The sequence below is a fragment of the Emys orbicularis genome, chromosome 1, assembly GCF_028017835.1.
Source record: "Emys orbicularis isolate rEmyOrb1 chromosome 1, rEmyOrb1.hap1, whole genome shotgun sequence".
Lineage (NCBI taxonomy): Eukaryota > Metazoa > Chordata > Testudines > Emydidae > Emys > Emys orbicularis.
This window is the reverse complement of record NC_088683.1, coordinates 286,687,098-286,708,916: the sequence shown is the minus strand read 5'-3', so window position 1 is coordinate 286,708,916 and position 21,819 is coordinate 286,687,098. Positions and strand designations below refer to the sequence as shown.

The 21,819-nt window shown below is 45.0% G+C and overlaps 1 protein-coding gene across 3 annotated transcripts in view; it reads left to right on the top strand.

Annotated features, from left to right (window-relative positions):
• The window catches only part of SLAIN1 (SLAIN motif family member 1), an 80,053-nt gene extending 59,003 nt beyond the window's left edge, over positions 1 to 21,050 (top strand). For all 3 annotated transcript variants that reach the window (XM_065422553.1, XM_065422545.1, XM_065422562.1), the window contains 3 exons: positions 12,399 to 12,554; positions 14,763 to 15,045; positions 20,975 to 21,050. In XM_065422553.1, coding sequence (XP_065278625.1) covers positions 12,399 to 12,554; positions 14,763 to 15,045; positions 20,975 to 21,050 — 515 coding nt within the window. The remainder of the gene's footprint in view (positions 1 to 12,398; positions 12,555 to 14,762; positions 15,046 to 20,974) is intronic.
• Positions 21,051 to 21,819: the final 769 nt, after the last annotated feature.

Sequence of the window (21,819 nt, the reverse complement as noted above, 5' to 3'; positions counted from 1 at the left end):
CTCCCCTCGTCGGGGAGGAGTACAGAAATCGATTTTAAGAGTCCTTTATGTCAAAGTAAATGGCTTCATTGTGTGGACGGGTGCAGGGTTAATTCAATTTAACGCTGCTAAATTCGACCTAAACTCGTAGTGTAGACCAGGCCTCACTGTGTGTCTTGTATGTAACAAAGCTTTTCACATGTAAGGCAGGTAGTAGACAGAATTTGTGTGTAATCCCCTTGATTTGCAAGTGAACAGCCATTTAATCTGTGTATTTGCTCTAAATCTGCATTTCATGAAGCCTTTTTAAACTGAGCAATGAAAACTGTGAATAAGAGTTGCTAACGTACTCATTAATGACAAGAATGTTTTTAAATTGGTTGATCTTATGTACTGCAATAAGCACTTGAATCATCATGCTTTTAAAGGAATAAACTGGTCCAATACGCAGAAATCACTTTGTTGTGACACAAAGGGTATGTCTACACTACAGGATTAATTCGAATTTATATAATTCGAATTTAGGAAACCGATTTTATAAATTCGAATGTATTCGGCCACACTAGGCACCATTAATTCGGTGGTGTGCGTCCAAGCTACCATAGTAGCATCGATTTCCAGAGCGTTGCATTGTGGGTAGCTTTTACATAGCTATCCCATAGTTCCCGCAGTCTCCACCCCCCTTGGAATTCTGGGTTGAGACCCCAGTGCATGATGGGGCAAAAAACATTGTCGCAGGTAGTTCTGGGTACAGCCTCCCCCTCCCTCCCTGAAAGCAACGGCAGACAACCATTTCGCGCCTTTTTTCCTGAGTGAACTCTGCAGACTCCATTCTGCATCAAGCATGGATCCCGTTGTGCTCCAGAACGCAGTCTTGAACATTATAAACACCTCGCGCTTTCTCGTGGAGTTTATGCTTACACAGGACCAGAAACAAGAGGCGAGGAGGAGGAGGAGGCGGCGATTGCAGCGCAGCGACCAGCGTGATGAGGACATGGACACGGACACAGAATTCTCTGAGACCGCGGGCCCCGGTGCTTTGGAGATTATGATGTTAATGGGCCAGGTTATAGGCTTTGAACGCCGATTCTGGGCCCGGGAAACAAGCACAGACTGGTGGGACCGCATAGTGTTGCAGGTGTGGGACGATTCCCAGTGGCTGAGAAACTTTCGCATGCGTAAGGGCACTTTCATGGAACTTTGTGACTTGCTTTCCCCTGCCCTGAAGCGCCAGAATACCAAGATGAGAGCAGCCCTCACAGTTGAGAAGCGAGTGGCGATAGCCCTGTGGAAGCTTGCAACGCCAGACAGCTACCGGTCAGTCGGGAATCAATTTGGAGTGGGCAAATCTACTGTGGGGGCTGCTGTGATGCAAGTAGCCAAAGCAATCACGGAGGTGCTGCTACGAAAGGTAGTGACTCTGGGAAATGTGCAGGTCATAGTGGATGGCTTTGCTGCAATGGGATTCCCTAACTGTGGTGGGGCAATAGATGGAACCCATATTCCTATCTTGGCACCGGAGCACCAGGGTACCCAGTACATAAACCGCAAGGGGTACTTCTCAATGGTGCTGCAAGCACTTGTGGATCACAAGGGACGTTTCACCAACATCCATGTGGGCTGGCCGGGAAGGGTTCATGACGCTCGCGTCTTCAGGAACACCAATCTGTTTAAACGGCTGCAGCAAGGGACTTACTTTCCGGACCAGAAAATAACCGTGGGGGATGTTGAAATGCCAATTGTTATTCTTGGGGACCCAGCCTACCCCTTAATGCCATGGCTCATGAAGCCATACACAGGCAGCCTGGACAGGAGTCAGGAGTTGTTCAACTACAGGCTGAGCAAGTGCAGAATGGTGGTAGAATGTGCATTTGGCCGTTTAAAAGGTCGCTGGCGATCCTTATTGACTCGCTCAGACCTCAGCCAAACCAATATCCCCATTGTTATTACTGCTTGCTGTGTGCTTCACAATCTCTGTGAGAGCAAGGGGGAGACCTTTATGGCAGGGTGGGAGGCTGAGGCAAATCGCCTGGCTGCTGATTACTCGCAGCCAGACACCAGGGCGATTAGAAGAGCACACGATGAAGCGCTGCGCATTAGGGAAGCTTTGAAAACCAGTTTCATGACTGGCCAGGCTACAGTGTGAAATTTATGTTTGTTTATCCTTCCTGAAAACCCGCCCCCTTTATTGACTCATTCTCTGTAAGGAACCCACCCTCCCCCTTCCCCCAGCTTGCTTTCAAAGGAAATAAAGTCACCATTGTTTAAAAATCATTTATTCTTTATGAATTGATTATAAAAAGAGGGAGAGAACCTGAGTGGGGTTTGGGAGGAGGATCAGCGGGAAGGAAAAGCCCAGTAAAAAAAGGTTAAGAAAATGGCAGCCTTTTGCTTGGGCTGTCCACTGGGGTGGAATGGGAGGGTGTACGGAGCCTCCCCCCCCCCGTGTTCTTACACATCTGGGTGTGGAGGCTATGGAACATGGTGAGGAGGTAGGGGGGTTATACAGGGGCTGTAGCGGCACTCGGTTCTCCAGCAGCCGTTCCTGAAGCTCCACCAGACGCCGGAGCATGTCTGTTTGCTCACGCAGCAGCCCCAGCGTTGCTTCCCGACTCCTCTGATCTTCCTGCCGCCACCTCTCATCTCGAGCGTCTCTCCTCTCCTCACGTTGGTCCCTCCTGTCCTCACGTTGGTCCCTCATGTCCTCACGTTGGTCCCTCCTGTCCTCACGGTCACTGGCTTCTTTCCTATACTTGCAAACCGTCTCCTTCCACTCATTCAGATGAGCTCTTTCATTCCTGGTGGATTGCATGATTTCGGAAAACATCTCTTCTCTCGTTTTTTTTTTACGACGCCTTATCTGGGATAGCCTTCGGGAAGGAGGAGGGAGGCTTGAAACATTTGCACCTGCTGGAGGGAGTGAAAAAAGGAGAGAATTTTTTTAAAAGATACATTTTTCAGAACAATGCTTATACTCTTTCACGGTGTATACTATTCACATTACATAGCACATGTGATTTCTGTGCAAGGTCGCATTTTGCCTCTTAATATTGAGTGCCTGTGGCTTTGCTGCTAGAGATCACAGACGCAGGTCGGGGAAACAGAATTCACCTTGCATGCTGCCATGGTAAGCCACTGTCTTTAGGCTTCTGCGCCCTGCTTTCCCACATACCAAGCAAAGCCCGTTGTGCTGCAGTTTTCCTGTTAGCTTGTTTTCTGCTGCTGAAGGTTAACACCCCCCCCCATCCAATTCTCTGGGATGAGTGCTTTATCCCTCCCCCCACCGCCTGGCTGGTATCAGGGAAGATCCCTGCAGGAACCAAACTAACAAACCCCCCCCACCCGCCATGAATTCTCTGGGATGAGTGCTTTATCCCTCCCCCCACCGCGTGGCTGGTATCAGGGAAGATCCCTGCAGGAACCAAACTAACACCCCCCCCCCACCCGCCATGAATTCTCTGGGATGAGTGCTTTATCCCTCCCCCCACCGCGTGGCTGGTATCAGGGAAGATCCCTGCAGGAACCAAACTAACACCCCCCCCCCCACCCGCCATGAATTCTCTGGGATGAGTGCTTTATCCCTCCCCCCACCGCGTGGCTGGTATCAGGGAAGATCCCTGCAGGAACCAAACTAACACCCCCCCCCCCACCCGCCATGAATTCTCTGGGATGAGTGCTTTATCCCTCCCCCCACCGCGTGGCTGGTATCAGGGAAGATCCCTGCAGGAACCAAACTAACACCCCCCCCCCCACCCGCCATGAATTCTCTGGGATGAGTGCTTTATCCCTCCCCCCACCGCGTGGCTGGTATCAGGGAAGATCCCTGCAGGAACCAAACTAACACCCCCCCCCCACCCGCCATGAATTCTCTGGGATGAGTGCTTTATCCCTCCCCCCACCGCGTGGCTGGTATCAGGGAAGATCCCTGCAGGAACCAAACTAACACCCCCCCCCCCCACCCGCCATGAATTCTCTGGGATGAGTGCTTTATCCCTCCCCCCACCGCCTGGCTGGTATCAGGGAAGATCCCTGCTAGCAAAACGCGAAAAGCTCTGGGCCAATCCTCCCCCCCCCCTTGCACTTGGCTAAATGCAGGGAAGGATTTCTTTTCAGCCACAGGCAAACAGCCCAGTAGGAACGGCCACCTCAGTCCCCTTAATTAAATTCCCTTATTTCAACCAGGTTACCCTAAGCGATATCACTCTCCTGAGGATTACACAGCAAGATAAAGAACGGATGTTGCTTGAATGCCAGCAAACACCGGGACCATACGCTGCCAGGCTCTGTCAGGCAATGATACCAGATTACTTGCTACTAGCATGGCGTGGTCAAGTGTCCTACCATGGAGGACGGAATAAGGCTGCACTGCCCAGAAACCTTGTGGCAAGGCTTTTGGAGTACCTCCAGGAGAGCTTCATGGAGATGTCCCTGGAGGATTTCCGCTCCATCCCCAGACATGTTAACAGACTTTTCCAGTAGCTGTACTGGCTGCGAATGCATCCCAAGTGCTCAGGGCAAATTAATCATTAAAAATGCTTGCTTTTAAACCATGTTTTATATTTTAAAAGGTAAACTCACCTGAGGTCCCTTCCATGGGGTCATGGTCTTGGGTGCTGGCTTGGGAGGCTTGGGAGGGTACTTCAGTCAGGGTGAGAAACAGTTCCTGGCTGTTGGGGAGAACGGAGAGCTGGGTGCTCTCTGCCAGCTCGTCCTCCTCCTCCTCCTCCTCTTCCCCTTCCGCGGAATCATCAGGTGTCCCTGATGAGATTATCCCCAGCTCGGAATCCACAGTCAGAGGTGGGGTAGTGGTGGCGGCCCCCCCTAGAAATGCATTTAGCTCAGCGTAGAAGCGGCATGTCCGCGGCTCTGACCCGGAGCGACCGTTTGCCTCCTTTGCTTTTTGATAGGCTTGTCTGAGCTCCTTGACTTTCACGCGGCACTGATCTGTGTCCCTATTGTGGCCTCTCTCCATCATGCCCTTGGAAATTTTTTCATAAGTTTTGGCATTTCGTCTTTTCGAACGCAGTTCAGCTAGCACTGAATCCTCTCCCCATATAGAGATCAAATCCAGTACCTCCTGTACGGTCCATGCTGGTGCTCTTTTTCGATTATCAGCCTGCATGGTTACCTGTGCTGATGAGCTCTCTGTGGTCACCTGTGCTCTCCACGCTGTGCAAACAGGAAATGAAATTCAAATGTTCCCGGGGCTTTTCCTGTCCACCTGGCCAGTGCATGCGAGTTCAGATTGCTGGCCAGAGCGGTCACAATGGTGCACTGTGGGATAGCTCCTGGAGGCCAATAACATCGAATTGCGGCCACACTAACGCTAATTCGAATTGACAAATTCGATTTTGGCGCTACTCCGCTCGTCGGGGTGGAGTACAGAAATCGAATTAAAGGGCCCTTTAATTCGAATTAAATGGCTTCGTTGTGTGGACGGTTCCAGAGTTAATTCGAATTAAAGCCACTAAATCCGAATTAAAGGTGTAGTGTAGACCAGGCCAAAGGTGGTCTCAATCTCTCCTTAGTTTGGTGTATGTGTGTGGTGTGTGTGCACATGTGTGTTGTTGGGCTGGTGTATTCTTTTTTGAGTGTTTTAATTTTCATGCCCTTCATTACATCTTGTTTTCTTCTGAAACTGGAAATGACAGCATTTCAGTACTGCGAAAAAGATTTATTTCCATGGTATCACCAGGCAGGCAGAACCCAGGAAGTGCAGGAGATTGATCTGAGATTCTGGCCCAGTTTCTAGACCAAAGTTTTAGATAAACTTACAATCAAACATTTGAAATGCATTCATTTATTTTAGAAGAATTTTTAAGATGATCACCATAATAATACCTGGATATTAAAAATAATAATAATAATAATTTTCCCTTTTGAAAAAAAATTCCAACCCAGGAAATTATTATTATTTTCTCTTATCTTTCTATAACAAATTAAGTGCATCCTTCATCCAATAGCAGCTAGTGCAGGGGTGGGCAAACTTTTTGGGCTGAGGGCCACATCTGGGTGGGGAAATTGTATGCAGGGCCGGGGCAGGGGGTTGGGGTGCAGGAGGGCGTGCGGGGTGTGAGAGGGGGTGCAGTGTGCAGGAAGGGGCTCAGGGCAAGGGATTGGGGCAGAGGAGAGGTGCGGGGTGTATGAGGGGACTCAGGGAAGGGGGTTGGGGTGCAGGAAGGGTGCGGAGTGCAGGAGGGGGCTCAGGGCAGGGGTGTGGACTGCAGGAGGGGGCTCAAGGCAGGGGGTTCAGGTGCAGGAGGGGTGCAGGGTGCGGCAGGGAGCTCAGGGCAGGGGGTTGGGGTGCAGGGTGTACAAGGGGACTCAGGGCAGGGAGTTGAGGTGCAGGAGGGGTGCGAGGTGCAGGCAGGGGGGCTAGGGCAGGGAGTTGGGGGGCAGGTGCAGGAGAGGTTCGAGCTCCAGCCCCTGGGGGAACGCTGCGGCCCCTGGGGGAGAGGGGGAAGAGGGTTCTGCGTGCGCTGACCTTGCTGTGCCTCCAGGCACTGCCCCCCCCCCCCTGCAGCTCCCATTGGCCGGGAATGGGGAACCCTGGCCAATGGGAGCTTCGGGGGAGGTACCTGGAGGTGTGGCAAGGGCAACGCATGTGGAGCCCTCTGCTCCCCCGCCCGAGGGCCGCTTCTGAGAGCGGTGCGGCGCCACAGGGGGCAATCCCGCGGGCCGGATCCAAACCCCTGAGGGGCCGGATCTGGCCCACGGGCCATAATTTGCCCACCCCTGAGCTAGCGCATTTTGGTTATTTTTTAATATGTATTTCCCCTCAGTTTTTTAGATGCTTCTAAACCCTCGCTTAGTTGCCACCTTCATAAGCATGCCACACATATTCCAGGTTCCTTTAAAAGCTGTATTTTCCCTTTTGAAAAAATAAATCAGGAGCAGCTTTAATGTTCTCATAAAAAAATTGGTGAGGGCATGGCAGCAGCCTTGACTTATTTGAAATTATTTATTTTTCTTTGAATTATGACCCCTGGCTGCATACACTCAACAGCATATTGCATACATTTGGTCTCCCTCCAGACATCAGTTCAGTATAAAGAGAGTGTAGACTTTATAAATTGTTCTAGACTCCATGAAAGAAAAGAAAAGGAAATGTATCCCAGTTGCCTCTAAAATGCTGTTAAGAATGGTGGTTCATGGGGAGAGGGCATGGAAGGATGTGACCATAAGAACCTGTCAATGCCAACTGGTAAATATTACAAGAATATTTTGATCCTAGTATGTACATTCTGATCCATCAGAGTACCATGTAAGATCTTAAATGAAAGCAAGGATTATTGTGAAATGCATGTACAGATACTGTGTAAAAAGTGTGTGTGTGTGTGTGTGTGTGTGTGTATATACATACATATATTGGAAATATGTTCTTATAGTTTGAATCAAGGTGTTAGTCACCAGCAGAGGTGAAAAACTGGTTTCTTGCCTGACCAGAGGTGTTCATCCATCTGTCTGTTGAAATGCAAATTGGGTATTGTCTCCTTCACAATCTCCAGTCTGAGCCAAATGCAGATGAAGGATTATGAGATTTAACAGGAAGAGAAGAACAGCTGGGGGGGAAGAGCCTTGTCTGAGGGTGCACTTCAAAGGCTTACTGGACTATAACAACGGAATAAGGAAAGCACCCTGTTATCCTGCATCTAGGAAGTAATAGAGGCCCTCTAGCTACATTCTTGAAAACACTGCAAAGGTCATTTGGGATGAGCCGAACTTATTTAGATTGCAGGTTAGCCTGTTAAATTTAGTCTCTAGAACGCTCTAGTAACCTGCTGTTTCCATTATCCTTACTCTTCGTCTCTCAAATCATGATCTTTATTATCAAACTTGGTGCTGTGGTGTTAACAAGGAGCCGATCCTGAGTTGAATGTGTGTGCACTGTTCCCTTGGGGACAGCAGAGCTGTTATTTCTGTGAGTGGAGAAGGGTCTGGACACTACAGGGGAATACTTTGAAGGAACTTGGGGCCTGGAGTACACCTGTTGTTAACCTGCAAGGCAAAGTAAGGACTGGCATAGCCCAGAGGAGATTGTTTGGGTGGCTGACAGGCTGGAGATGTCAGGAAGCTGATACCCAGTTAAGCACAAGCAAATCTCTATCTTGCTGGAGGCAGGGGTGTAACAGTGTGACTCACAGTCACAAGCACCCCGAGAACCATCACAAGGGGTAATGGAAGATTCTTTTGTGTGTGCAACTATTCTTACCTAACAGTGGAGGCAGTTTTCAGCCTGTAATTCAATGATACTTCTAAATAAAATGAGGTATTTAAAAAAAATTAACAGAACGCAAGTGTAGATATTAAAAAAAAAAAAAAGACAAATAAATGCTTCTTAAAGGTGAATTGAAAGAATTCTTTCTAACTACTAGGATCTGAGTTGAGAACCTTGTACTTTTTGTCTCTCTCTTGTATCAGTTGATGACACCACAGACCCATAAACCATACACTGAGATATTAAGAATGTCATAACTGTACCTAGTGCAGTGAGGAAATCTGAACACAGGTCTTGGCAGATAAATAAGAGGAACTAATTTTCAACTCATCTTTACACCGCATTAGTAAATCTATTTGAGATAAATACTGATGGATTGAGTGAGTGTAAAAACTTAGGTTATGTCTTCCCTGCAGAGTTAACCCAGGCTCTTATTTGGGTGTTGTTGCTAACACGGTTTCCATCCACACAAAATACCTCTGACCTGAGTTTGGTAGTGCTCTGTCAGCCCAGGCTAGCTGGACTGTTTGGGGCTATAGTCTGAGTGCTGCTTACACTCAGGCTGGTAAACTGCCTTCTTTGCAGTGTGGATTCAGGGTAATCAACTTGGGTGTTGCTAGTTCTCCAATGCCTTCCAACAGTTATCCCAGGGTTGTAGTATTGTGCCATGTATCTACTCCCTTCTTCTGCACTGGAAGTCAGATACCAGCTTGTATACCCCATTTGACATTGAAATCCACATTATATACCACCTGCTGTGCTGGCTCATTTTTTACTGCACTCTCACAGCACTTGAACAAGGGATGGCATTCAGGAAATCAGACTCCCAGTGTACTGCCATCTGGCCAGAGGCTGACAACAAGGTTGTGGTGGGCTTGTGCTATGAGGTCAGTAAAAGCTATAATTTGGTGAGCTGTACCTGAAACATACACTTCTATGAGGCCATCTCCAAGAAGCTGGTAAAGTAGGGAATTCAACAGACAGAACCTCAGTGCAGGGAGAAAATCAAATCCTTCAAGAGCGGGTACTGGAAGACTGGAGATCAGACCCCAGTCTGGCAACTCACCAAGAATGTGCCTAGGAGGTCACTGATGGTCAGAACCTCTGTGGGATAAGAAAATGGACCAGGGATGACCGGCTGAAGGTGATGCAGCAGGATTTTTCCAGCCGGATGGACCAGCTCTTGCAAGTGTAAAGGGAAATGCTGGAGTGAGGCCAGCAGAACGAGGCTGCAGCACAGGCCATGTTGGAGATGGAGCAAAAGATGGCAGTGGATTTCATTGAACATGACTGAGTGATAAGGGAGTAGGACCACCAGCAATAGAGGAAATTGTTTGATTGGCTGCTGGGTGTGATGGCCTGCAGGCAGCAGAACATACCAGCTCAGACCTTGCCCTGGTCCAAGTCCAGCCTGCTGTAATGGCCTCCCTCCTCGCTATCATATGATACAACCACTGGACAATTCTGGGGAATGAGCCAGTTAATGCAGTCCATGAATGGAAGTGCACAAGGGCAGATGTACCCAAAGCACTGCATCCTTGGTATCCACAGGGGACAAAGAACAAGTACACTGACGATACGGAATTCCGTTACATGGAATGTTGCACTTCTTGGCTTTATTTTTATTTGTTTTGTATTTATTGCACTTTGGGTTTGTTTGCACTTTCTTATTTCACTTTCTTTGGTTTGTGGCAGCTGAACTGCCTGTGTTGTTGACTTTTAACAAACTGTTTTGCTGTTCAGTCCCTCAGTATGTGAGTATTTGGGAAACAATAAAGAAATCTCAGATCAGTAGTGTCACCGAAATATCGGGTCCACCTAGCTGAGAGCCAATAACAGCCAGACAGGGATAAGGAAGAGTTGCTTTATTCTGCAGAAGAAAGGAGAGCTTTGCACCTTGGTACAAAAACTCTGTCTTACACACATTTTACTGGTCCTTTATACACATTCAGACAAAGGCCCTTGCCGTGTTAACACTTGATTGGTGGTTGTCAGACCCGTGCTTTTGCTATCTGGTCAGTGAAAACCGGCTTGGGACCAGCTCCAACTACCTTAAGACCTTGAAAGGGAAGACAGTTGAAAAGTTCAGGCTACTGTGTACTTGAGGTGTCTGCTTCCCCCTAATGGCCGCTGGCTGACATAACGGCTGCTAGCTGTTAAGGGGGGTCACCAGTAACTTTCACAGTAGTACATAAAGTTGATGCTCTCACGAGTAAATTGATAGAGCACACTGATTTTGTCCTCACATTTCCCCTTTCCTCATTTCCCCCTCCAAAACCAAGCTCTGGGCATACAAGGCATATCTTATTTCCATTGTTCTGGACCCAGCCCCACTTACCAGAGATGCACTTTCTGGCTGCCTGTACTGTGCCTGTGAACCAGTTGGGTATCAAACCATGCCTCGCTGTATCCTCACATATATTGTGCAGTGCATAGCACGCCCCAGTAACATGAATAGCATAATACCCACTGGCATCCAAATGGTTTTGTAGGCAGCACCATCTTGCCTTCAGTCAGCTAAATGCACATTCCACCACCATCCTGCAACCTCTCAGTCTGTAAGTTAAACCTTCCTCTGCCAAGTGCTCTCACATCTGGGTAGGGCTTAATAAGCCTGTACAGCAGAGGATAGGCTGGGTCTCCCAGAATAACAGTGGGCACAGACTTATCCATATTATTGGGCACAGATTGATCCATGGTGATATCCATTTTAATGTGTGGGAATAAAGGTCCTGTTTGAAAATGCCAGATCTCTGGCGTATCGTGGTAGTATGCATCCTGCCGATGCATTCCATGTTGGTGTCCATGGACCTCCCTCTGTTGTTGACCAAGGCCCGCATAATGAGCAACTAGTATCATTTCAGGTTTACATATTCATGTGCACCATTTGGGGGTAGGGGATGGACTATGGGCACATGTGTGCCATCGATGGCCCTAGAACGGTTTGGGAAGCCCATATGCTCAAGCCCTGCTATTATTTTGGGACCGTTAACCATCTTCACCACCCGTGGATGAATCAGAGCAATAATTGTCTTGAAAACATCCATCACCATAGCACTGACAGTTACCTTGCCAATGCCAGCCTGGTTAGCCACTGACCTATAGCAAACTGGTGTGGCCAGCTTCCAGACAGGTGATCAGCTGGATTAACTCTGCAGTGAAAACATACGCTTTGAGGTAGTTCTTCTAGGTCAGGATTGAGATCCACTTGCAAGGGATTGTGGAAAAACTTTACCATGCCTTTAATATGGCTAAATAGTGGTCTTCAATTTTCAGGGCTCTCAAACAGTACCTTCAATTGCATTAAATTCTTTCCTATCCAGCCTCTTATTTAAGTTTTGCTTTCTAAATGATAAAAAATGATAGCATTATACTTCAGTAAGATTACTGAATTCATAGTGATAGTTAATGCTAAGCTATTGCCTAGACAAACATTGCTTTTCTGTGTGAAGTAAGATGTGTGGAGACCTCAGAACAACTTTGATAACCTGAGTAGCCTATTTTGGTGGGGAAATGTTTTTCAGTGGTATCCTCAACTTATCCTTTCAAGGTGGGAAAGGACAGCCAGGGGCCAGTAGATAGCAGTGGGGCCAAGAGACACATTAAACAAATTGGGCCTTTGAAAGCACGGGGTTTGATGTGACTCCACCCAGGGCCCTGTTTTTGAAGTTGTTATAATTGGTAAATTAATAGTTGATACTATAGCACCTGTTATAGTTCTGTGTACTGTAGTTATAAAGGCAATAATATTACAGTTACTGTTAGTAACTATTAATAAAGTGGTTAGACAGAACTCCATTGTCACTGTTTGTCTCCAGTTAGCAGCTTCAAGGATTAGTAGTGCTCATGCTTGAGCTAAATTGGATCTGTATTTAAGTGAAGTGATCAGTGGAGACTGAATTATGACAAACTAACTCAATTCACTGTGACTGTGTTATGGGCTTGACTGTAAATCCTGAAATTCTTTATCCATGAGTCTCTTTAAGCTGATTTGGAATGATATGTGAATGGTTTGCTATGTTAATATATTAGTCAGAAGGGTTCAAGCAGTAAACAAACAATATTTAATTTTTATCTTCTCCCATGGAGACAACAATTACTGTTGAAATAATTTTGCTAATTTAACTGTCTTCAGAAGTCAGTCAGATGTTTGTGATGGAAATCTTGACATGACTATGGAAATGGTTTGCTTTTGCTTCAGATAAACTCAGAAGAAGCATGCCTAACCTAGCTCGGATGCCAAGTACTCCTACCATTAATAACAATGCTAGCTCGCCAGTCTGTGTGAGGAACAGTCAAAGCTTTGATTCCAGTTTACATGGAGCCGGTAATGGGATTTCAAGAATACAGTCTTGTAGTAAGTATACATCTTTTACTGCTCGTCGTTGTGCTGAAACTCACTGCTTTGTGTAATTGTGGAATATTTTACCCAAAGCTGTGTAGGTGGTGCTTTGATGTTACATCCTCAGGCTTCAGACTATGAGCTGCAGATATAAAAATTTTATTAAAGCTAATGTTAAAAAATTATATAGTACACAGGTTAAGAAGAGAGTGTATGTACATCTGGGTACAGTGCTTAGATTATCCAAAAATACAAAGTTTGTTTTAAAAGTAATAAGATGCATGTAATACATAATCAGCCATAACCCAAATTTAGGTGAATAAATTTAACAATACAGTTTAGATATAAGCATCCAAGTATTCAGGTACTTCGCTCATGAAAAGTTATACAGAGAGTTGGTTGTGGAAAGTGGATATCCCAATGAGTGAAGATTGTCCCTCAGTAATTGAGACTTTAGGGTAGTTTGTCCGTTAGAAAATAATGTTTAGTGCCCTAGCAGGAGCCCTATTAGCATATGTTTGTGGACCCAGGCTGGGAGGCTTGTACCCAGATGAAGTATAGACATACCTTAGATCAGTGGCTCTCCACCTTTCCAGACTACTGTACTACTTTCAGGAATCTGATTTGTCTTGCATACCCCAAGTTTCACCCCACTTAAAAACTTCTTGCTTACAAAATCAGACATAAAAATATAAAAAAAGTGTCACAGCACTCCGTTACTGACAAATAGCTTTTTCTTATTTTTACCATATAATTATAAAATAAATCAATTGGAATATAAAAATTGTACTTATTTTTCAGTGTATAATATATAGAGCAGCATAAATGTCATTGTATGCAATTATAGTTTGTACTGACTTCGCTAGTGCTTTTTATGTAGTCTGTTGTAAAACTAGGCAAATACCTAGATGAGTTGATGTACCCCCTAGAAGACCTCTGCATACCCCCAAGGGTACGCGTACCCCCTGGTTGAGAACCACTGCCTTAAATGTTTTAAATACATGAGGTCCTTTGGGTGTTTAGTTTCTATCTTGTGGATCATAAAATGTATGCCGTTGATGCACACCAGAGGGCAGAGTTGTGTAGAGAATCTCTCTCTAAAGCAGGGGTCGGCAACCTTTCAGAAGTGGTGTGCTGAGTCTTCATTTATTCACTCTAATTTAAGGTTTCACATGCCAGTAATACATTTTAACGTTTTTAGAAGATCTCTTTCTATAAGTCTATAATATATAACTAAACTATTGTTGTATGTAAAGTAAATAAGGCTTTTAAAATGTTTAAGAAGTTTCATTTAAAATTAAATTAAAATGCAGAGCCCCCCAAGACTGGTGGCCAGGACCCGGGCAGTATGAGTGCCACTGAAAATCAGCTCGCGTGCCGCCTTCGGCACCCATGCCATATGTTGCCTACCCCTGCTCTAAAGCTTTTGGATGTTCCAGCACTCATTTGAAATGATAGTTTGTGTAACAGTGTATGTGGAATGGACTGTTATATTCAGGAGGCTTTTTATAACTTTTGTCTGTTGTTATACATAAAGCGTATATCTGTACGACCTTTTTTTGTAATGCCAAAATAATTGTCTTATTACGGAAAAAGTAGCATGTGGTTTATAACAACTGACTTTTTAGTGATCTGGGAAAAAGAATAAATTATAATTTCAGCAAGTCTGTCATGTTAAAGGGATTTGGCTTCTAGTTACCTAGAATAAATATTAACAAAGAGTCCTGTGGCACCTTATAGACTAACAGATGTATTTGGAGCATAAGCTTTCGTGGGTGAATACATGCGTCTGACGAAGTGGGTATTCACCCACGAAAGCTTATGCTCCAATACATCTGTTAGTCTATAAAGTGCCACAGGACTCTTTGTTGCTTTTTACAGATCCAGACTAACACGGCTACCCCTCTGATAGAATAAATATTGAATCATTGCAGAGCAAAAGAGGAGTGAAGTAGGAGTGGGATTTTTGTCTGATGATCTTATTTTTGTTTGGTAGTGGTGTTTTAAAATGTTTACTTAAATTGGACTAACAGATGCAGTATGTATTTGTATTGGATCTAAATATTTAACCTGTTTTACAGCTGGTTTGATTGAAACGAAAGGTCACCTCCTCTAATGACAAGTGCATTCAGCACTGTACAGACTTATTTAGAAATAAGTGCTAATACCTGGTACTATGTGTTGTGTGCTGACATTGTATACTATTGTTACCATCCTTTACAGTTCCATCTCCAGGACAACTTCAGCACAGAGTTCATAGTGTGGGACATTTTCCTGTGTCTGTCAGACAGCCTCTCAAAGCCACAGCGTATGTAAGCCCAACTGTACAAGGCAGCAGTAGTATTCCCTTATCCAGCACCTTACAATTATATTCTAACAGTGGAATCCCCATGCCAAACAAGACTGCAAATCCTGGGACTGTAGGACGCAGTGCTCTTCCAAGACCATCATTGGCCCTAAGTGGGAGTAGTATACCCAGGAGTAAAATTGCACAGCCAGTTCGAAGGTAAGAAAATGTTCTTATTAATGAAAAGAGCTAAATGCACCTCCTTTACACATAGATAGCCTTGGCTTTGAGAACTCTTTTCTTTTTTTCTTTTTTAAAGAAATCTGAATTCAGGCTTTTGAACAGAAACACTTTGACAGGCTACTGATGCTGGGCTGAATTCTGTCCTCTCTATACATGTCTTTCTCTCTAAGCAATGAAAACTGCCCATTCATAAACCCCAGTGAACCTTAACGATTAATGATAACTACCCAGCAATGTTAAATAATCACATACGGATAACAAAATGTAATTCAGTGAGCCAACAGTAAATTAAAACAACTCCCATTTTACCTCCCCTCTCCAAGAACAATCTCAACCTTCCCCCCCAAACCCTATCAAATAATAGTTTGTGCAATGTGCCCCAAAGGTAATCCAGTTCCAGTTATTTTGAATAAATGGTGTGAGCAAATTCAAATGTCCCAGAGTCCCCACAGAGAATGGCTTGCTGAGAGCCCCCTCCTTTTTAAAACAAGAGGGTGGCACCTCTGACTGCAGCTGTGGCAGAATGGCCCAGTGAGAGAGGCAGTGTGTCAGGTAGGCAGCTCCCACACCATGTAGGATTGTGTACGTCATGACCAATACCTTTTAAATGCCATCTGGAGTCCAATAAGCAACTAGTGCAGATCCAGAGCCCTAATGTCATCTGTTCCCAGAGAAATGTTCGGTATAGCAAGTGAGCTGCTACATTCTGCACCAACTTTAGTTTCCAAATGGTTTAAAGGTATAGCCCATGTAGAGCAAGCTTGAGGTGATAAAGTCTGTGATGTGATGATCTATAACAGCAGCTGGGGGTCTAAAATAAACCTTTAGTTATGAACTCTTATGACTGATGGGAGATGGATTCCCTCAAAAATATTTTTGCCATCTCTTCCAGCTGCTTTCTGCAACCCACTGTATATCACCTTGGTCTTGTCTGGGTTGAGCTTTGCCCACCTAACTGATCCAGGCCCGAATCTCAACGAGGTATTGGCTAGATCCAGAAAAACACTTTTGCTTCACAGTTTTGCTTCAGTGGAGTTACTCTGGTTTTACACGTGTGTAAATTAAAACAGTTTGGCCCCGTGTGTTGATACAAAGGGGACTTCGAAAAACAACTGATAGTTTCCTCTTTCGTGAAGTGTGTACCCTTAGATTTCCAATGTAACCATTTATTTTTGTTGTTTCCTGATGGAGCTCTCTCTTTCTCTCTCTCTTTTCTGGAATAGGAACTGTTTATTGTAGAGGTCTGTCACAGGGCAAGTATACCCTGTCACCTTGGGGGAGGGGGGGAGGGGCAAGGGCATGGTAGCCCCATGGTTAAGTCAATATGGCTGCTCTCAGCCTCAGGGGGCTGTTATGTGGCCCAGTGGCTGTAGTCAATAGGACTACCCCTGGCTGCAGGGAAGTGCGGCCTCATGGCCAGAGTCAATAGGAGGAGGTCTGGTGGGCTGCCCCCCAAAGGGGGCAGCCAGGGTAGTGGGACCCAGATCCACTAGGTCCCAGCCCAGGGCCCTGGTAATGGCAAGTGGGTTTGCCACTAAGTCGATGGGGAATTTGCACATAACACACAGACTGCTGCAGGGACACTGGCTGGTCCCTCCCTGGGCTAATTCTTATTGTGACTTCTACAGTTGAAGTCAGGGTGTCTTTGGAGTCTCCAGGCTCGTCAGATAGTGACTGCAATCTCCCTGGGGCGTTGCAGTTACCTGAGCGCTTGTCTGGGCCTTGGCGTCTCCTGCTCTCGCGGTCCGGGATCCCAGCTGCTCCTCAGCTGAAGTCGGCGAGATGCATCCTTCCTCCTCAGTGGTCAGCACAGACTGAGCTAGGCTGCTCCCTTTTATACTGCAGCAGGAGTTGGAGCATGCCCATCAGGGATGAGGGGGTGTGGCTTCTGCCACCAAGAGGTGCTGTGTTAACCCTTTTGTCCCCAGTGTGGGGCAAGTACAACCTGTCACAAGGTCTCGGTCTCCTTTCTAGAACAGTTAGTCATAAATTCTGGGGGGAGGGATAGCTCAGTGGTTTGAGCATTGGCCTGCTAAACCCAGGGTTGTGAGTTCAATCCTTGAGGGGGCCACTTAGGGATCTGGGGCAAAATCAGTACTTGGTCCTGCTAGTGAAGGCAGGGGGCTGGACTCGATGACCTTCAAGGTCCCTTCCAGTTCTAGGAGATAGCATATCTCCATTAATTTAATATTTATTTAATATTTAATACTTTCCTTCCATGTCTCTTGAGAAATATTCAAACAACTTATTATAGAGAAAAGTAAGACAAGCCACATGTGAGCTATTCCAGAAAGCTTCACAAGTGTGAGTGCCTACCTCAGGCCAGACGGTCCAGAAGGAGGACATAAAGCCCAAATTAGTTGTGAGTTCTATACTTTAGATTTCACCAACCAAGTAACAAGTGTGAATACTTCAAGCACTATAGCAGCCTAACCATGGAGTCACTGACAGTCCCCTTGGGTGCTCCGGTCTATCTTGCCACCCAGACAAACTTGCCTTTGTGATAGATGGTCCCTTACACCCCAAAATCACAACAATATTCAGGTTACTCTCAGTCCCAAGGAACTTAAACCTTAGACCTCACACCAGAGACAACGCTTGTAGCCAATCCGATAATAAACCAACTAAAGATTTATTAACTAAGAAAAAAAATGAGTTATTTACAAGGTTAAAGCATGTAAACATACTCACACAAATGAGTTAATCTTAGGTTCCAAAAGTAATAGAAACTACTGCAATATGCAAGCTGTCTATGTCCTCTAGAGCTAACCCAATCCAAGCAGCTTTGGGATCCCTTGCTTATGCTAAGAAATATTGCCCTCTCCAAATTCCAAACAGCAGAGTGATACAGTTTCTTCTAGTCACAAATTCGTATGCCCTTCCCCCTGAATTTAAACTGATGGGAGAAGTGTTTGTGCCCCTGTTGTCTTCATGGGCGGGGCGGGGGGAGGAGGCAATCAACAAAGTCTTTGTCCTTTGTTTCACAATGGCTCATTTGGTTTCAGTGGGCCTTGTTGTGTGCAGGACCTGTACTTTACATTAATTAATGCTTCTTTCCTATTTGGTGAATTACACAGTTACAGAGGTTTACAGTGCAAACACTCAATATAACTTTTATGGCCTGGGGTACAGATGTTATAAGCGAGATCAATACATGCAGCATCCTACAAGCATTTCATCAAGTCTAAACACATTCTTATAAACTTAACATCTATTTTAACAATGCTAACACAGATGAGCCAGACTGGTTTCCAGCTATGCATTTGTCAGTGAGGCCCAGGGGCCTTCGTATGAACTGGCACCTGGTCTGCCAGCATCACACCACATGTTATTGATTTTAATAGTAACCTTTAGAGAGACTCCACTGGGGTAGAATTGTGTGAAACCAACTGGGTTAGGTTTGCCCAAATTTCACCAGATCTTTCTGGTGGGTTCAGTTGTCTGCACTCCCCTGGTTCATCTGAAACATAAAAGTGAACCAGATGAAACTCGCCAAACCCAGCAAGCTTCCGTACCCATCCCTGCTAAGCAGATAACCTGCCCCATGTACCCTGAATCTTCCCTTTATTGGGCCCCAAAGGGCTGGCCTGGTAGCCTTCTAGCTCCTTCCTGCTGGCATCTCTTTTGGGGGAGTGAGCAATTGGCTGAACTGCTCTCCCTTTCAGCCCCTCTGGGAGAAGACGCTGGCTAGCTTGCTTTCCCTCTCACAGCGAGTACGTTTTATGTAAACAATCATCATTTTTGAGAAAATGAAAGCAGCTCTTTTCTGCTTACAAAAAATGCAAATGCTTTGAGAGCTGCTAGCAGGCTGTTAGTTATGGCAGTAATTTTTCCTTTGAGAGAATTCTGATTAAGTGATTAGTTTCATTACACAAAGTGCCATTTAATAGTTCTGCATCCTTTCTAATAGTGCTGATAGGTTAAGTAATGTGGTGTTGCTAAACTGTACATGTCGGTAGTTAAAGGTTGAGTCCCACCAAATAAATTATTTCTCTTTCTTCTCCCTAACCCCAATGCTTAATTAAAAAAGAATAGTTCACATAATTCACTCTAAATTCCATACCCTCTTTGCTGCCTTATTGCAACTGGGCTGGGAATTATGGTGCTGGAAATGCTTAAACTGCCAGGAAGAGTCACAGGTGACATTGCTTGTGTGTAAGGGACATATCTTCTGCCTGGTGCCCTAAAGCTCTAGCGTGGGAACGAGGAGGGAGCATGGAATCCTAGGGGGTTGGACACTGAGAGGGAGAAGAGTGTGTGAAGGGAGCCAAACGGGTTGTGAAAGAAAAGGAAACTGATGGAAGTCCTGTTCCACCTCCTAGTAACGGTATAGGGAGAGCTCCTGCTGCTGTTTCAATCTACTTTTAACCACTAGAGCCATTCAGAGAAATGCAAGAATCAGCACTGGTGGCTGCTGTTTACTTACTGGTTCCATCTTCCTTGCAGCAGGCTGCCCCCTCCTCCAGCCCAGGATTCCTGACGGGAGAGGAGCCAGCAGAATCAGCAGTAGTTGTGGCTAGAGGGGGAGCAGGGAAGGGAGAGAGCCAGGACCTGACAGGATGAAAACTGGCTTTACAAGAAGCAGTAGCAGGGAACTGGAGCTGGCTATGGCTCCACCTAGTGCCTGTTGATGGCTGCTGGTGGCTCTCTTGGCAGATTTCATATCACCCTATCCACTAGCATTTCCAGCCTGACCCCAGCCCCTCCATTTAATTTCAGCAAAGTGATGTAATCAAACTATGGTGGGTATAAAATGTATGTAGCCCTCCTGAAATTGTTAAAGAAGCAGATGGAGCAGAGTTGGATACTGTGTCAAACTAATTGTCCCAGGCAGGTTTTCTTTAAATGTCATTTGAAACAGCTATCCTCAGTAGTGTTTGGAGGTTTGGGAAATAGTTAATTGCTAAGGAATTTATAATAAAAATTAAGGTGGCTGTTATATTATGGTGCTAATGTTTCCCAGCTTTTGTTTTCTGATAATATGTTTTTAAAACTTGGAATAGGTCAATTTCAGGAAGGCTTTCTCTCCCCAGGACAATACTTATGCTGCCGTTGGCAGGAAAAAGACAGGTGCTATTTTTAGAACGCACAGATTTGTTTTTTTCAAATGCAAGTTGGGTGCAACAGTTCATGTGGGGGAATGCCCCTCCCCTTTTAAACTGAAATTATTTTCTGCAGCCTGTTTGTATTGGGACATAGCTACTGTTTTAGTGACAAATGTATTTGCACTGCTTTTTAATCCCATTAATTTTGCAGAGCCAAAACAGTTAAGGGAGAGGGAGGGGGTTCTGTTTGATCTTGTGCATCATCAACAGAATTGTTACTAAATCCCTTGCCTGTCCCCCCTGTGTGAACCTATTGAAAGAGGTGAGATTTCACAGGTATCACAGAGGGCCTCCTTTGCAGGACTTTTATTACTGGTATTATGTGAGAAGGAAATAGTTTTTATGGGCTGGGGGGAGAACAGTGGGGAGAGCGGAAAAGCAAGAAGTGAGCTTTTTTTCTTCGTGTGGGGAAGAATGGGATGAGCAGGGCAAAACATTGGAGTGAAGAGAGGAGTTGGTGGGGGTAGGGAGGAAAAGAAGGATTGGCAGTTTGACATTTTGTGTAAGGCCACATTGTTCCTGCATCAGGTCAGAACCACCTCCTACAGTTTAGAATTGAAATCCTGGTCTCATTGAAGTCAATAGCAAAACTCTCATTGACTTCAGTATGGTCAGGATTTCACCCCAAGTCTTAGTTATGCCATTTTATAATATATTAGCATAGAGCTGGAAATATGCCATGGAAGAGTGTACATGCATGTGTATATGGGAACACCTACAAGGCCAGCTTCATTACATATGTGACTGATGCATGTCTTACTGTTCTCTTACCTGAAATGTGGCTTATTTTTTTAAAACAGTTTTCTTCAGCCTCCAAAGCCTCTTTCTTCTCTTAGTACTCTACGAGATGGAAATTGGAGAGACGGCTGCTATTGATGTCGGATGCCCCTGAACAATGGAAAAGAAATAATGTGGTTTCTACTACCCAGCTGGCTGGGTAACTATGTTACAGGAAGGGAAGGTCCCACAACACTATTTTCATTGAGTTTTAATATGTAAGAATATCCGTTATACCCTGTCATTTTTTTAAAAAATGAACATTATTAAAGACTAAATATTGCACTTAGTCATTTACCTGGAAAACTGCAGTGTTATCAAACTAACAGTTGCGATACTGTCATTTAGAACTTAAGAAATTTTTATATATGTGCAAAATATCGGACGTACTTCCTTTGAGAGAGTTAAGAAATGCCACTATTTCAAACAGCTTTGCCATATAGTATGATAATTTATTCAGTGTACTCTGTAAAGATGATATGCATTTCGTTGCAACTTTGGGGCCTATGATATAAGCTTGGCATTTTTTTTTAGTGTTTCCAAGAATTTTATTTTTTGACTTAATTTCTTTCACACTTGCTTGAACCACAGAGAGAGGATTTAATTTTTGTGTGTGCCATAAATAATGTTTTTGTGGTAATGTACTATTTTTTAGCACTAGGAACATATCCTTCAAAAACAAACTATGGGCAATATGAAAACAGTAATTTTTATGTTCCAAAGCACAAAAGAGTAACATTCACTGGAAACTGCCATACAGCTGGGTCAACATAATTTTGTCTTTCATCCATTTGTTCACATGTTAATTTATTATCATAGTGTTTTGTATTTATAATGGCAGCATAAACCACATTTCACTTAAAAGGTG